Raw genomic sequence first — 14,858 nt, forward strand, 5'->3', positions numbered from 1 at the left:
CCCAGGACTGGACACAACACTCCAGGTGTGGCCTCACCAGTGCTGAGCAGAGAGGAATGATCACCTCCTTCAGCCTGACTCCAATGCTTTGTCTTAATGCAGCCCAGGATAACGTTCACCTTCGTTGTGGAAGTGGCACATGGCTGCCTCATCTTCATCTTGTTGGCCACCAGGACCTCCAGGTCCTGTTCTGCCAAACTGCTTTCCAGCTGGGTGGCCCCCCGCATACACTGGTGCCTGGGGTTGTTTCTCCGCACGTGCAGGACTTTGCCCTTCTCTTGTTCAACTCCATGAGGTTCCTGTCGGCCCATTTCTCCAGCCTGCAGAGGTCACTCTGGATGACAACACAGCCCTCCAGCATATCAGCCACTCTTCCTAGTTTTGTGTCATCAGCAAACTTGCTGAGGGTGCACTCTGCCCCATCATCCAGGTCATTTGTGCAGCTGGACCCAATACTGACCTTTGGCGTAGACCACTAGTTACTGCCCTTCAATTAGACTTTGTGCACTGATCCCTGTGCTCTGGGCGCAGACATTCACCTCACTGTCTTTTCATCTAGCCCATACTTCAGCTTCTCTATGAGGATCTTAAGGGGTAGTGCTGAAAGACTTAGTGAACTCAAGGTGGACAATATCCACCTCTGTCCCTTCATCCACCAAGCTAGCTATTTCATCATAGGCTATCATGTTGGTCAAGCATGACTTCCCCTTGATGAATCCATGCTGACTACTCGTCATCACTTTCTTGTCCTTCATGTACCTGAATGGATTCTGGGAGATGCTCCTTCATTTTGCTGGTGATGTGGTCCAAGGCATGGCCACCTAAATTACCTGGCCTGGATTCTGCTACAGAGTCAAATCAGAGTAGACTTTATACCTGTTTCTGTGATGTAACCACTTTTGTCCTGCCTTTTAGTTAAGCCCACTTGTCTTGCTGTACTGGTGCAGGAGATGCTGTGTGGGACTAACCCTTTCCTTCACTCTTCTAAGATTTTTTTCTTGTGGGGGCCCAAACCACACATTACTTCATTACTTGTGAGCCTGGCAACAGTGAAACAGGAGAAGGCCAGCAAGAAGAGGGAAGCAACGTTTTAGTGGAATAGACAGAGCTAATTGTTCTGATTATAAATTCTGTATTGTACTCAGGCGAATATAATAGCCATTTATTACTTGCCTTGCTTTTAAATCCTCCGCTCCCTTTGTAATTTATACTTTTGCCTGGCTCAGCTCATCCTGAAAAATAAGAGTGACAATTCACCATAAAGCACCAACTACACCATTGACAATGATATAACGTTATAATTTATTTAGTATCTTGAATCCAATAAATTAAAGCACTGTAGGAAGCTGCCCAACTGTTAGCACTGTGATTTTTGCAGACAAGTTCTGGTAGATGTGGGGACATCAGTGACCCCAGCAGTCCACCCGCACCCCTATGATGGAGGTACATCCATCCATCACATTCATATGGACCCTGCTGCTTGAGGAGAGGGAAATGGAGGGTCAAACAGAAAGCAAAGGTATTTGCCAGAGCTCACTTTCCTACGTCTAGAAACACAGAGAACTTACAAAACATTAAATCTGTTACGTTCATACCCCAGGCATCGGGTGCAGTCCCTAAGGTGAGGGTGCTCTCTCTCTTTATATCACCCTGTCTTCATTAGTTCCAGAAAGATATTTTAAAAATATTTGTTCAAAGAACAGGAAGACCATTTCCCCACCCGTTTCAGATTCTAAGTGATGTTTCCACATTACTAAGTCAATTCAAGATCGGCTGTACAAAGTGCTGTTAGTGTAATGCCTGATAATAGTTTAGAGCAGCAGAAGGTGCCGTAGTGCATATATCATGTTGCAGGAAGAAAGGTGCTTTACAGTAGCTGCTGTGTTGCTGCTGAGATGGAGACCATTATTTTCTTGATTAGCAAATATTGCATTTTTTTTTAAAATCAGTAAAGGAAACCAGAAATGTAGCCACCAAGCTTTGGTGACTATATTTTCCTATATATTGCTGATATGGCAAAAGATGTAGGCTTTAGTAGAACTCTCTGTGATTTTATTTTACAATCATAAATCAAAACCCATTGGTTTGAAGGCATATAGCATGTTTTTGGTAAAGTTATCCCCTCTGAAAGCCCAAGGTGCAATTTTGTTTCCTTTCAAGATATTAAGCTTGTTCCTAATAGGTGCCGTCTGAAAGAAAAGTTGCAGTAGTGGGCCAAAGCTGGACTGTGTAATTTTCATCAAAGTAATTTCCAGATATGTAGGTACATATGTATGAATATATGTGTACTTTTAGAAGACAAATTATCCTAGTGTCAACAAGTATGAAAATCCCAATTTATGGCAAGACCTCTGTGGTGGCAGACTGAACAATGTCCTCTTGCTCTCTTCTTCATTCGCCACTCAAAAAGTCCCCTATTTTTCTGAACAGAACAGGAACATTACCACAGTAATTGACCATTTTTCTTCCTATACAGACAATCTTAATTCCCTATGATGTTTTAGGACTTGTGTTGCTCGCCTTCAACTTTTAAGACTGTATATACTCACTCTTTCCCTATGCCTACTGCATTAAAAGCATTTTTTATTCCCACTACCTCAATTTCATTATTTTCCAATATACTGCAGTATCTGGCTTTGATAACTCTCTCTTCCAAAATCAGCAATGACTTCTTGGCTACTTGACAACAGTGAAAATTTTCAAAGTAACTTAATCTTCTAAATTAAATCTGCTTGACTTATTTATTTTTAAGGCCTTTTGTCTGGCTTCATCCTTCTTGATTTGTCTCCTGCTTTGTCAGCGTGTGAACCATTAGCACCTGAGTTTCTCCAAGATTTAAGAGTTTTCTTATTCTTATGTTACCTCAGTGGTCTTCTAGTGGTTCCTGTGACGCTTCCTTTGTCATTATATTATACAATTTCTCCTTGTCTGTTGAGAGTTTTAGCGTATTCAGAGTGACATAGAAATAATAATATTTAAGGCAGCAAGCATTAATTTAAAAAAGATAATAAGTAATAGAAGAAAAGATACTGACTTTAGTCAGTAGAAGAAAAGATACTGGATTTTAAATGTGCCTGCATGCAATGAGATAAGATTAGTAGTAAAATCCAAATTTACATGACTCTGAAATACTTTTAAGGACAATTAAATCCATTTTACTTTTGAATATGTTTGCATACAGGTTCAACTATCTTTAATGAAAACACTTTAAACATCACATTGAAGTTGGTTAATCATAACTTTCTGTAAGCATTCATAAGAAAGCATGCCTTCTGTGTAAATGCAAATAAGAAGGTATAGGAAGTCATTCTCTGTTTAGGACAAGTGGGAACAGCTATACTGAGTTCACATAAAGCTCATAAAGCCATACGGAATCAAAGTCATATAACAGCAGTAGCAGGTACTCCAGGAGTATGAGCAGCAAGGCAGGTACAGCAGTTCTTCCTCTTGCATAAAGTCCCAACATTCACTCCTTGGATTTTGGGCACTTGCTAAGTTGAAGGTTTCAGATACTGTGTTTTACAGTATATGATGCATCTATTCATGATGAATTTGTCAAATACCTTTTTAGATGCTTATAGTTCTGGTCTCATCAGCATCCTTTGAGAATACTTTTCAAGTCTAAGTAACACGTATCATTTAGGAAAAAGCACTTCTTGTTGTTAGTTAATCATTTCCTGGGTTCCCTGAATTCTTACGTTACATGAAATATCTAATAAATAACGAGAGTACATATTCTCCATGATTTTGTAGACTGAAATAGATGAGAACCTAAATGGACTGATTAGTTTATCTTTTTTTTTCTTTAAGAAAACTTTCAAGCACTGTTGATTTTTTTTTCTGCATATAATGCATTTTGTCTTTTTTTTGTGTTACTGTATTCCTTCTTGAAGTTTGTTGTAAAAAATTGTAAATCAAAGAGAACATGTAGTTTAATCACGATGTTATAGATGCTGTATTTACAAATATGTATGTCGTTCAAATTTCCCCTTTATTTTTAGAGCACTAATCATCCTACATTCATGTGATCATCAGCATATAATTTAACTTTTAGATTGTTGAAATGTTCTGGACTTTATTATGTTTATAATGCTCTGAATTTAATAAGAAGTGGGGATACAGGAATTTCTGATATGTTTACATGAATTAATTAACAATGTTTGCTGATATGATTTGGTTGCTGGTACATGAGTGTGTAGTACCTTTTGAGATGGTCTTTGGTGTCCCACCTGGCTTATCTGTAGCTGCTGCTCTATCACATTTACCTTCCCGACACCAGTGCTTTGGATACCAAAGGGCATCTCCATTGGCACTAAACTATGTGACAGCAACTGAAATAAGGCCTTGATTTTGGGAGAGGAGAGTCAAGGGGACACATGGGGGCTTTATGTGACTGGTAGTACTAGAGACATGAATAATATAAATAAATATTACTTGAAAAGATCGAGATTGCCATGAGTCTTCAGCAATAAATGCAGCTGTTGCTTAATGGCATTTCACAACATCTGGTTACAGGTTGGCATCAGTAATGAGCATGGGGGAAGCACGGACACCAAGTGCAGAGTTTTGGGTGGACTTGACCTTACTCAAGCCATATTATAATGTCATGCTATATAACAGGAAATAATCTGGTGGCTGTATTTGCCCAAATAAGATTTCTGAGTCCACTGAAATCTGGAAATTCCAGCAAAATGCTGATTGTTATTGGAGCCAGGGTTATATTATGATTTAATGGCTTTTCTGGGCTTCATTTGATGACCTGGCCTAGAAAAAACATTTTGAAGTAATAAAGCGCCTGTTTGGCTCCAAACTAATGAAAGAAGCATTGCTCTTTGCATTAACTGTTCTTTAGGAAGAGCTGCGGAGAGCTACTAATAAACCTTATTAAAAAGCTTAAGCAAGACTGAAGGAAATAGAAAATAGAGGAATTATTCCTTTCCATGTGAAGTGAGTACATAAAAAAAAAAAAGGGCAAGCCCACAGGGTTTTTGCTTCTCTTCCATGTGACTTGCAGCCTGCTGCACTTCTGTTACGTTGCCTCTGAGATATGTTAAAGTGCAGCTCAGTTTAATGAAGAAGTGGGTAGGACAAATCAAGGCTAGAGACAATTTACGGCAGAGATTGGGTAAGTAAATGCAGCTGTAGATAAGTATTTATTAATATCGTGCAATTGTTACAAGACCTAGCCTGTAGTTTTTAAAACAATACTCAGAATGATCATATTTTGGTGGTCCTTTCTTTGTTCTACTTAAGTAATTTGCAAGTGTGGGTGGTACACACTATGCAATAGATTTATGCGCAAGATAAAGAATTTAATTCTATTTTTCAGACTTCCTATGACAAAACAAATAACTTCTCTTTAATTTCATGTACTGATTTTGTTTTAAATTCTTTGGTATGTAAGTAACTGCGCTGTCTATTTTAGTGCAGTGCTCAAAATAATTTCAGTGGGAGTTAGCTGATAGTTTCTGGTGCCTTCCTGTTATTTTAATTATTTTTCTACTGGTGAGGGAGAGGGGAAAACAGCTTATACTCTGAACCTCTGAGATACACCATTTTCAGATTTCTAGAATCTAACTTCAGACCACTGAAAACTCCCCAGCATCAACTTGATCCAGGGATTTATTCAATCATCCTAGTAGGGTATAATTTCAACTGTTTGCTTTTGTTCTCTGTGTCTTTTTAGAAAGCTTTGTATGTGTTTGTATACTGAGTTTTACCTTAAAGGTTCTGGTTTAAATTTATTTATGTTTAAATTTGTGTAAATTTAGTACCAATACACAAGATAGAGAAATATGATGAAAACTTTTATTGTTGTTTAAGACTTACAGGGTTTTGATTTTTATTTATTTTCATCTCTAGCGATTTGAATGGACCTTGCAGTTGCTGTAATGCTGTTATGAAATAGGATTGCAATCTTAGTCAATAAGCAATTTCCAGAACGGTTGTTTTAGCAGTTTCAGTGCTTGCTATTTGAGTGTGTAGATCTCAGTGTATGGACAGAGGAGGTGTGATCAATATACCTTGAAAAGACATATACTGAAGCCTGATTCGAAACTTGGGAACTGAAAAAGGAAAAGCAAATTCCTTCATGGTTGGTAGTGTATTAAAGAAAATATTTTGCAGTGTTTAATATGTTGTGATCTAGGGTGTGTATTCCTTTACATCATCTTGGAGGAAAGGGTATGTTAAATATTATAGTCGATCATGATTTTTATTACCTGTATTAATTGGAATGTGTTGTCTTTTTCAGATAATCACTCCATTTAGGAGGCTAATATTGTGTGCTGAGAACAGAAAAGAAATGGAGGACTGGATAAGCTCTCTGAAGTCCGTTCAGTCCAGAGAACACTATGAGGTAAGTTGACATCCCTGTTGATGCCACTTGTTCTAGATGAACAAATCAAGCTACAGGACACAGAACTGGAGTATTCACCTTCTTTAGTGTGAATAGTGTGTCCAATGCCATAGTGAAGCTTCATGTTAAGACCTTTTCTAGTGAAATGAGAGCTTATTATCACACTTTTCTTTAGAAGTTTGGAGGGAGAGCAGGCTAAATACCCTTTGAAAAAATACTTTTGGTGATGGTAGCATTGTCGCCCCCAGTAAGATGGAACCGTAGGTAATTTCAGTCACCGTAGCTGTGTTCTGTACTTGCAAATTTGTCTTAACTTCTCCTTTACTAGACCGCACAGTTTAATGTGGAACATTTCTCAGGGATGCATAACTGGTACGCCTGCTCCCATGCCCGACCTACCTTCTGTAACGTGTGTAGAGAGAGCCTTTCTGGAGTCACTTCTCACGGCCTGTCTTGCGAAGGTAAAATAAACGCTTTCTTCCCCCCGTTTATAATGATGAGTATGTAGACAGATGGCTGAAAGTTTAAGACAAGTAATAACTCTGAAAATAATGAGTGAGAAAAAAAGCATGAAGGGAGAAATCTATTTACTGGAGTGACTTTCTTTTGGGCAGAGGGATTGTTAATGATCTAGCCCACCTTCTTAGTGCCCCGGGTGCCTTTTTCTAACTCCTCTCAATAAAACGGTTCCTTCTGCTGCAGCGACCAGTTTGGAATGTGTGTGCCTGGGTGGAAGATTTGCAAGAAAATACAGGATTTCTTTGATTTGCCTTTCAAAAATGCAGATGTGAAACAAAGTAGTTTCACTGGTTTGCAGAATCGGCATTCCTCAAGAGAAAAAAAAAAATAATGGTAGTTTCTGCCCAAAATCTATAAAAATTCTTAACACTTTGTTTAGCACTACGTTTCTTTCCCTCCAATTCTTATTTGCTCTGTTGGTGCTGCCTGATCCTGCAGCACAGGTGGGACAGATGAGGACAGATTTATTGCTTTAAATATTCTCTCATGCAGCAAAGTGGTAGAAATGTAGATTCCTTTGCGTTTCGATGGTTTAACAGATGAAATCCAGCACAAAGAAAAAGGAGGTGTGGCTAAGACTTCAGCATTAAGCTCATCTGGAGAAATGGTCTTTTGCAAACAAGTATTTATAATAAACCTGAAACAGCTTATTTATTTTCTGCTATGAGCTCCAAGAAAAAGCAGCAACAAATGTACTTGTGTTGGAATCCAGCAGAAAATAAAGCATCAGTGTGACCTTATAATATATATATATGGAATGTGGAAATATTTATTTACCAAAATAGCTAACTATCTGGAGAAGAGTGAGTGTTACTTACACTAAACTCGATTTTCGAATGTATGCTACCTAACTGCAAATGCATTTCTGTTATCGATACTGTTATAATACCTGAAGTCTGAGCACAATAATGTGTATTAAGGAAATCTTACAAAGGAAGCATTAACCCACTGTCCTGTATTGTCCATGCTTTTAATGTAGCTAATGGTACAGTTGCCAAGGAACGGGACAAACCCGTTTCACAGAAATTAGAAATTGCATAGTTACTTCCAGCTTCTCTGCTATATGTTTTCCACTGTGTTTAAGTCGCTTGGACAGTTTTAAGGCAACTATAGTATTTTCAGTGTCTGATATTGGCAGACAGAAGCATCATGCACTTAACTAAAATGCAGTTGTATTGCATCTCTGTACAAATACAGTTATATTTGCTTAGGCAAAGAAAAGACTTCTTTCTTTTCATAAAGAATTTATCCTTTCTGAAGTTAATATTATAGCTATTTTACAGGGTTGTTTAATGAGAATTATTCTTGTAAGATTATCAGCGGTAATGGTCATAGTTCACAGTTTACTGCTTTTTCAGTGTCTTATTTTTCTTCTAACTATGGTTTTAATTTCCAAGATGTTGGCATTAACTTCACTTTGAGGAAGTTTTCCTGATTTCCAGATTTGGACTTTGTCAACTTTCTGCATAACTTATTACAAACATTTATCCACATTTCTGATGCCCGTAGATCGTTCAGCAGTTTACAAATGGCTCTTGATGGTAGTTTGGATTTGCTTTCACTGGTTCACAGTTTCGTAAACATGTATGACGTGGGTTGGTTTATATATAGATACTATTCTTTTATCTATTAATAAGCTTACCTACTCTTACTTTTTAGCTACTAGTTTATATCTTTCTCATTTTTCTTTTTCCAAGCATTTTTAAAAATAAAAGGAGAACTTTAGTTATGCGTCTAATCTGAATCAGTCCAAGTTTGGCTCTTTTACTGGAATATTCATACTTTGTCCTTGATTCTATATATCTGTAAAAACCCGTGTTTAACTATCCTTACTTTTTTCATAAAAGAAGTGTATTTTGGTTTGGTACTACTTCTTTCTTATGTGACTGAGTTCATACTTACTCACTTCTGTCTTATGCACTTCTAATGCATTTCACCATCTATTTTTTCGACTTACCCCATGTTAGCAATGTACACTGCTTGAGGAAACGATGTGGAAATATGGAGTCTTAAGATTCCCCAGACATGTTCCGTGATACTTTTTCTCATTACATCTTTAAAAACCCTGTTTAAATATTCATGCCTGGTATCTGAAACTTCCAGTACTGCTTTACCCTGGAAATCCATTTATATCTATACTAAATTCAATTATGTGTGGGGTCATTGATCCCAGGCTACTCTATTGTATCTTGTATTAAAAAGCATGACAGGCTTCTTCTCAGGAGATACTGGAGCTCTTCTTCCTCAGTGGTTTGGGTTACTGGCACAACAAGTTGTCTTGAAAGTAGCTTAGAGTCTTTGTGCTCTTTGTGGTCTGATTCTTGACTGTAACAACAAAATAGAAATAAATCCCATCGCTGATGTTTTGCAGCTTCTGATACATCAGAAGATCAGTGTGTGCCTTCTGTTTTCAGAGCCCCTTTCCTCCCAGTAGCTTTTGGCAAAGATTGACCAAATTCATTGCAGGCAACCTTGAAGATACTCCTGTAAGTTTTGTGGAAACCAGAGTAGAAAAAGAGGGTTTTTTAATGCCTTCACGAGGAAAAAGACTGTGGTGTGAACTTGCATTTATTTATAAGTAAAAGAATTGACACATATATCAAACTGAAGATATAAATCCATACCAATCTAGGCCTCATTCTTTCTACTGCTCAAAAAACCATTGACTTGAAAAAAAATTAATCATACACACCTTTGAGATGCAATGCTGTTCCTCCCACTAGTTCCTTCTTTTGAGTCTCCTCAAATGATAACCTACTTTTCAAATGTTATCTGTACGTTGTGTTGATAAACAAAAATTTTCCTCTAGCAAGCTCTAAAGGCCTGATCTCCCCTACATTCATCCACAGAGTGTCCTTTACTAGGACAGAGGACTTCTCTTATTTTTTGCCTTGCTTCAGAAATTGTTCCAAACCAGTTGTATCAAGTAAGGCTTTTGTTCTTGATACTCCTCAGAGGTTTCTTCTAGCTTGCTGTATGCCTATGAATCTAATCATAGCAGTTGTCAGGTAAACATAGGGATACATGGAGTGTTTAGGCAAAGAAGTGTAAAGAGCTATAGATCATTATCTACAGAAACTCTTCGAAGCTCTTAGCCTTGATTACTGTGTACTAATACTGCATTTCTATCCAAGTCATTGCCAGTGGAACACTGCCTTCATGATTATTCTCAAAGATGTATTTCCCTAGGTAGTGTTATTATCATGACTGAATCCTGATTGTTGACTACCAAATATACCACATAAGCTGAAGATTGCCGTTTAGATGAGATACCTTCTCCTGTGATGAATTGCACAAACAATGTTGAAAGAACGTTTTAGTATTGTGAAGTCAAGCAATAAGAAAATAAGAAAAATACTGAAAAAAAAAAAAGTCTTCATTGTCTTTTCAACAGCCAAACTTAGTAGCCAATGTTGCCATTAATCTCTCTGTGCTTCACTTACCCCATTCTTTAAATCGATATAAAATCAAAACCTTATTTTGACAGTACACTGTGAAAACAAAGGTACATTTTTTATGCATTCAAGTGTTTTAGAACAAAGATGTATATTTTCAGTGCAAGAGATTCTATCATAATGTTCAGTTATGTTGACTTTTCTTCATTATAGATAATGGTAGCTGTAGATTTAATCACTGTGTCTGACAGCAGATACTGGTCCAACTGTGACAACTGTTTGCTAGTCAGCTTGTTCTCTTAGCTTTGTAAGAGACCTGCTTCGTATGCCAGCTACAAACATTTACACGAATTTAAAATAATGTTCTACAAATATTCTGGCTATTTTTTTTCTTTTTTCAACTTTCATTGGTGAAATAGTAGCAATTGATATAATGCAGTATGTCAGCATCTTTTCAAAAGATTTCAGGTATCAGACTGATTCATGAATGGGATGCAGTGTCATCTGAGACAAAATAAATTAGAGAGTATTGGTAACTAAGGTTGAGATTGATGTAAAATTTTCCTTTCTGTACCCATTTCTTCTGTACTGCTATGTATTTTGCTCAAAAGTTTAATCTGTGTCTTAAGGTCATTGCTTATGATAATGTTTAATGCTCAGAGTAGCACGAATTATTGTTTGATGGTGTTGGGGTTGCAGACCTACAGCAAGTATGACCTAAGATTTATAAGTTATATACTGTGCCCAGAAAGGAAACATTAGCTATTGCTTGCCATCCGTGGTGTGGCTTGCTGCAACTCCTCAGATCACAGGTCTGAATTTCTCCTTGTGGAGAAAGGAGTGTTCTGTATTCTCCAAAGGCTGAATACAAGACCCTGAGGTCTAGGTGAACCTTAGCTCAACAGGACTTCAAAATTCCCTTACTTTGCTGTGCTGTAGTCATTTGGGATTTCCTACTGCCCCACATCTCTGATTTGTTGTATTTAGGTCTGCATGGCAGACAAGTGCATATTATTTATAAATATGAAGGTGACATATCTTCTCCAAAACATCCAAGTGGCAAAATTGCCCAAGGCCCAAGACTTTTGAAAATGCGGCCGATGCTTCTGTGAGAGCTGACCCCTTTAGACATTTGGAACCAGCTTAGGTTGGCAAACACACAGTATGATGCTGAACTGTTTTGAAAACGTGAGCCTACCCTGTTAGTTGAATAATATGGGATATTTGCACACTTCATGTCTATGGATGCTACTCTTTGAAATAACCAGGGGAATTAGTGTAAAAGGAACGAAACTCCTTTTTCTGTTTCCTTCTCTTTCTTTTTGAGCTAAGCACATACTTTCATGCATCTCCCAGAGCAGGGATGATTGTTCTCAAACTCAAATGCTGCTTACATAGTCTCAGTTCACTTTTTAAATTGATCTGGCAAAGTATCCGTGGAATTAAGGTGAGAGCTTTATGATTTGCAAGACCTTTTGTACCATGGCTTAATGTTTTTAATGGTGGGCAAGCAATAGGCCAAAGCTTTGGATGTTTCCTGTCAAGTATTTGTTTGAAAAGAGACTACTACTTCTGGGCTGCTGGCTAGTTCTCATAAACCTTTAATGGTCTTTGCCAAAATAATTTGTATAATGCACTCTAAATAGAATGATGTCATGCACTTCCAGTAAGAGAAATACCCACAGTTGTATGCATTGGCCTGTTTGGTATAATATGATATCATTAACTAGTCTTATTGAGTTGAGCAAAATACAAAAAGTTACTAGATTTGTCAAAATGTCTGGCGGTACTATAGTCTTGTGCCGAATATTGCGATTAGTAGATTTTTAATAAATAATCAAGTAAGAATTCAGGTTCTTCCTCACTTAATGTAACCTCTTGGAAAATATTGTAACTAGCAGCATCCTGAATAAATATATCACTACACAGCTCTTTGCTTTCTCAGCTTCTGAGAAAACAGGCATAGTATGGTGCCTAAAAGGGATTCTTTATGCAAAGAAGCAAAGATCCTGAAGCAAAATACTTCTTTGAAACATGTTCTTACAACTTGTTGCAAATTTAAACCTGGTGTCTGAGTTGTGTCACTGGAGGAATAGAAAAGAGGTGGCCGATGGCCCAAGCCTGTCATTGTTTAAGAGGCATTTGGACAATGCCGTTAACATGCTTTAGCTTTTGGTCAGCCCTGAATTGGTCAGGCAGTTGGACTAGATGATCATCATAGGTCCCTTCCAGCCGAACCATTCTCTTCTCTGGGCTACAGCTAAGCAAACAAAATGGTGTGTCTCTCAGCTGCTGAGTTCCTAACCTTTCTTCTAGCAGAGCCTCTTAGCCTGGCTACTTGTAACTCAGCTATAAAGTTGAGGAGGTACTCAAGCCTTGAATGTTAAACCATTTCGAAGCATGTATGAAAAACTACAGAGGCTGCATATAGGGTCTGTTGCCTCTAAACCCAGTTTAGTGAGTTAAAGCTGGACCGATTATGAACTGCATTTTCTTTTAGTTGGCTTGTGTTGTGTGTGCATCAGTAAGTGACATGTACTTGGCTGTTTTATGAAATATCTGTTTTTATTTTTTTAGAAGATACATATCACTGAAATACAAGGAATAACATAGTATACATGTTTATGTATTCCAGTGTGTAAGTTTAAAGCACATAAAAGATGTGCTGTCAGAGCAACAAATAACTGCAAATGGACCACCTTAGCCTCAATTGGAAAAGACATCATTGAAGATGAAGATGGTGTAAGTACTGTTAATATTGACAGTATTTTACAAAGCTATTTCTTCTTTGTAGGGAAAAAAGGCTAAGCACAAACATATTGCCATATGACCCATTGAAATTAGTGGTAGGTGGCTACATTTCTGAACACTTTTCAAAGATTAGCATGGTATTTAGAACAAAAGTTACACTCCTGTCTCACAAGGCAACTTTAGTATCTGTGGGCAGTAGATTGTAGCTGTGTTAGAAGATTTTAAAGGCCACATGCAGAGAAACTCTGAAGCTGGAGAATTGCTCCTAGAAGTTCCTACTGCTCTTAAGCAAAGCTGGTATTTTATAGAGTTACCACGCTGTTTTGGCAATCTATTTTGTGTCCTTACTGATAGCTGTTCCCCAGGAGGCCTGCTTGGAATTCACTGACCTGTAGAGGGTATTTTTTACTTATGAAAGCAGAAACTTCAAAATTAACAAGAGGAATGACAAAAGCTTTTCAGAGCTTTATTGTAACAGATAGATTATTTTTACAGACACAGCTATGTGTGTACCAGTGGCATGAATCTTCTTCCTAGATGGTTATTTCTAAGTTGTCCATGGTACTACTGGAACAAAGGGTGCACTGAGTAAAGCTTTGCACAGCATTTAGGGACTGCGTTATAAGCAGTGACCTACCAGTCATGGTGACTGGCGGGATACATAAAGCTGCATAGTTATTCTGCTGTCCTGCCTATTCTTCTGAATTTTAGTTATTTTAATTGGTTTCTGTCATGTAGTCAACATTAAGAGAATGGGTACTTATTTGTATGATGGGGTCTCTAGATTTAACTGCCCCTTTTTTGTGGTTAGTTGCTACCATAGTAACTCGAATACTTGAATAAGATGTGTCTCCCTTCTTCAGCTGTCACATTTTCAGCCTAGCACATGAAACACCACCATAGTCCACCTTCATAGCTGTTCCCTTGCGAGCATCAGTGTCACTTACTCTGGTCATCCATACCTGCTTCTTTGGTGAAAGGGTAGAGTTACAGGAAATAGTTTACATCAACCTATATTTGAGAGACAAAAGCCTCTCATTCCTATTTCTGAATTTAACTTTTATGACTACTTCTTCACAGATAGCTATGCCTCACCAGTGGTTAGAGGGTAATCTGCCCGTCAGTGCCAAATGCGCAGTCTGCGACAAGACCTGTGGCAGTGTTTTACGCCTGCAAGATTGGAAGTGCCTTTGGTGTAAAGCTATGGTAGGTGCAATGAAACACGTCCAAGCATCGAGGATTTTACCAGCTTCACTGCTCACCGCTATTTTCGTTTTGTCATTTCATAACTGTGATTTTGCATTAAGTAGGAGCAGGCAGCTTGTGCAAACTCCGATCTCTTTGACGTTCATAATTTCTCATGACTGTCATACTGACTTCAGTTAATTTTTAATACGCCCACAGATGCAGCTTTTCTTTAATAGGTGTTGTCATCCAGTGTGTTTTCTCTGCCTTCTCCTAACTGATAACTGAAGGTTCAGATGCCTGTTCTCTATGCCTGATAATCATATGTTACTGTCTTGCCTCTTTTATCATAGATATTGCTGTAGTAATATTTTAGTAATATTTAGCAATATTATTAGTATTAATATTTATTGCTATTTATTATTACTATTGTAGCAATGTTTGCATTAATGCAAAATCTTGAAGTTCTCTTCTTCAGGGCACTCTGTAGGTTGCTCACTGAAATTCTATAATAGCTATGCTATTGCTGTTTTCCCCAAATACAGTTCTCATTTTTTTAACTTGTCTAAAAAGATGGGTTTCATATGCTAGGCTATAGAAGTGGAACGTCAGCAGTTTTTTTATTGCTTAGGCTCTATGTGTAGGCAGTG

The 14,858-nt window shown here is 37.8% G+C and overlaps 1 protein-coding gene across 2 annotated transcripts in view; it reads left to right on the plus strand.

Moving 5' to 3' along the window:
- The window catches only part of DGKH (diacylglycerol kinase eta), a gene marked incomplete at both ends in the record, with an annotated part of 161,055 nt that overhangs the window by 99,957 nt on the left and 46,240 nt on the right, over positions 1–14,858 (plus strand). For both annotated transcript variants that reach the window (XM_080352427.1, XM_080352428.1), the window contains 4 exons: positions 6,254–6,358; positions 6,687–6,819; positions 12,908–13,014; positions 14,104–14,229. In XM_080352427.1, coding sequence (XP_080208553.1) covers positions 6,254–6,358; positions 6,687–6,819; positions 12,908–13,014; positions 14,104–14,229 — 471 coding nt within the window. The remainder of the gene's footprint in view (positions 1–6,253; positions 6,359–6,686; positions 6,820–12,907; positions 13,015–14,103; positions 14,230–14,858) is intronic.

Source organism: Nesoenas mayeri, assembly GCF_963082525.1.
Source record: "Nesoenas mayeri genome assembly, chromosome: 1".
NCBI lineage: Eukaryota > Metazoa > Chordata > Aves > Columbiformes > Columbidae > Nesoenas > Nesoenas mayeri.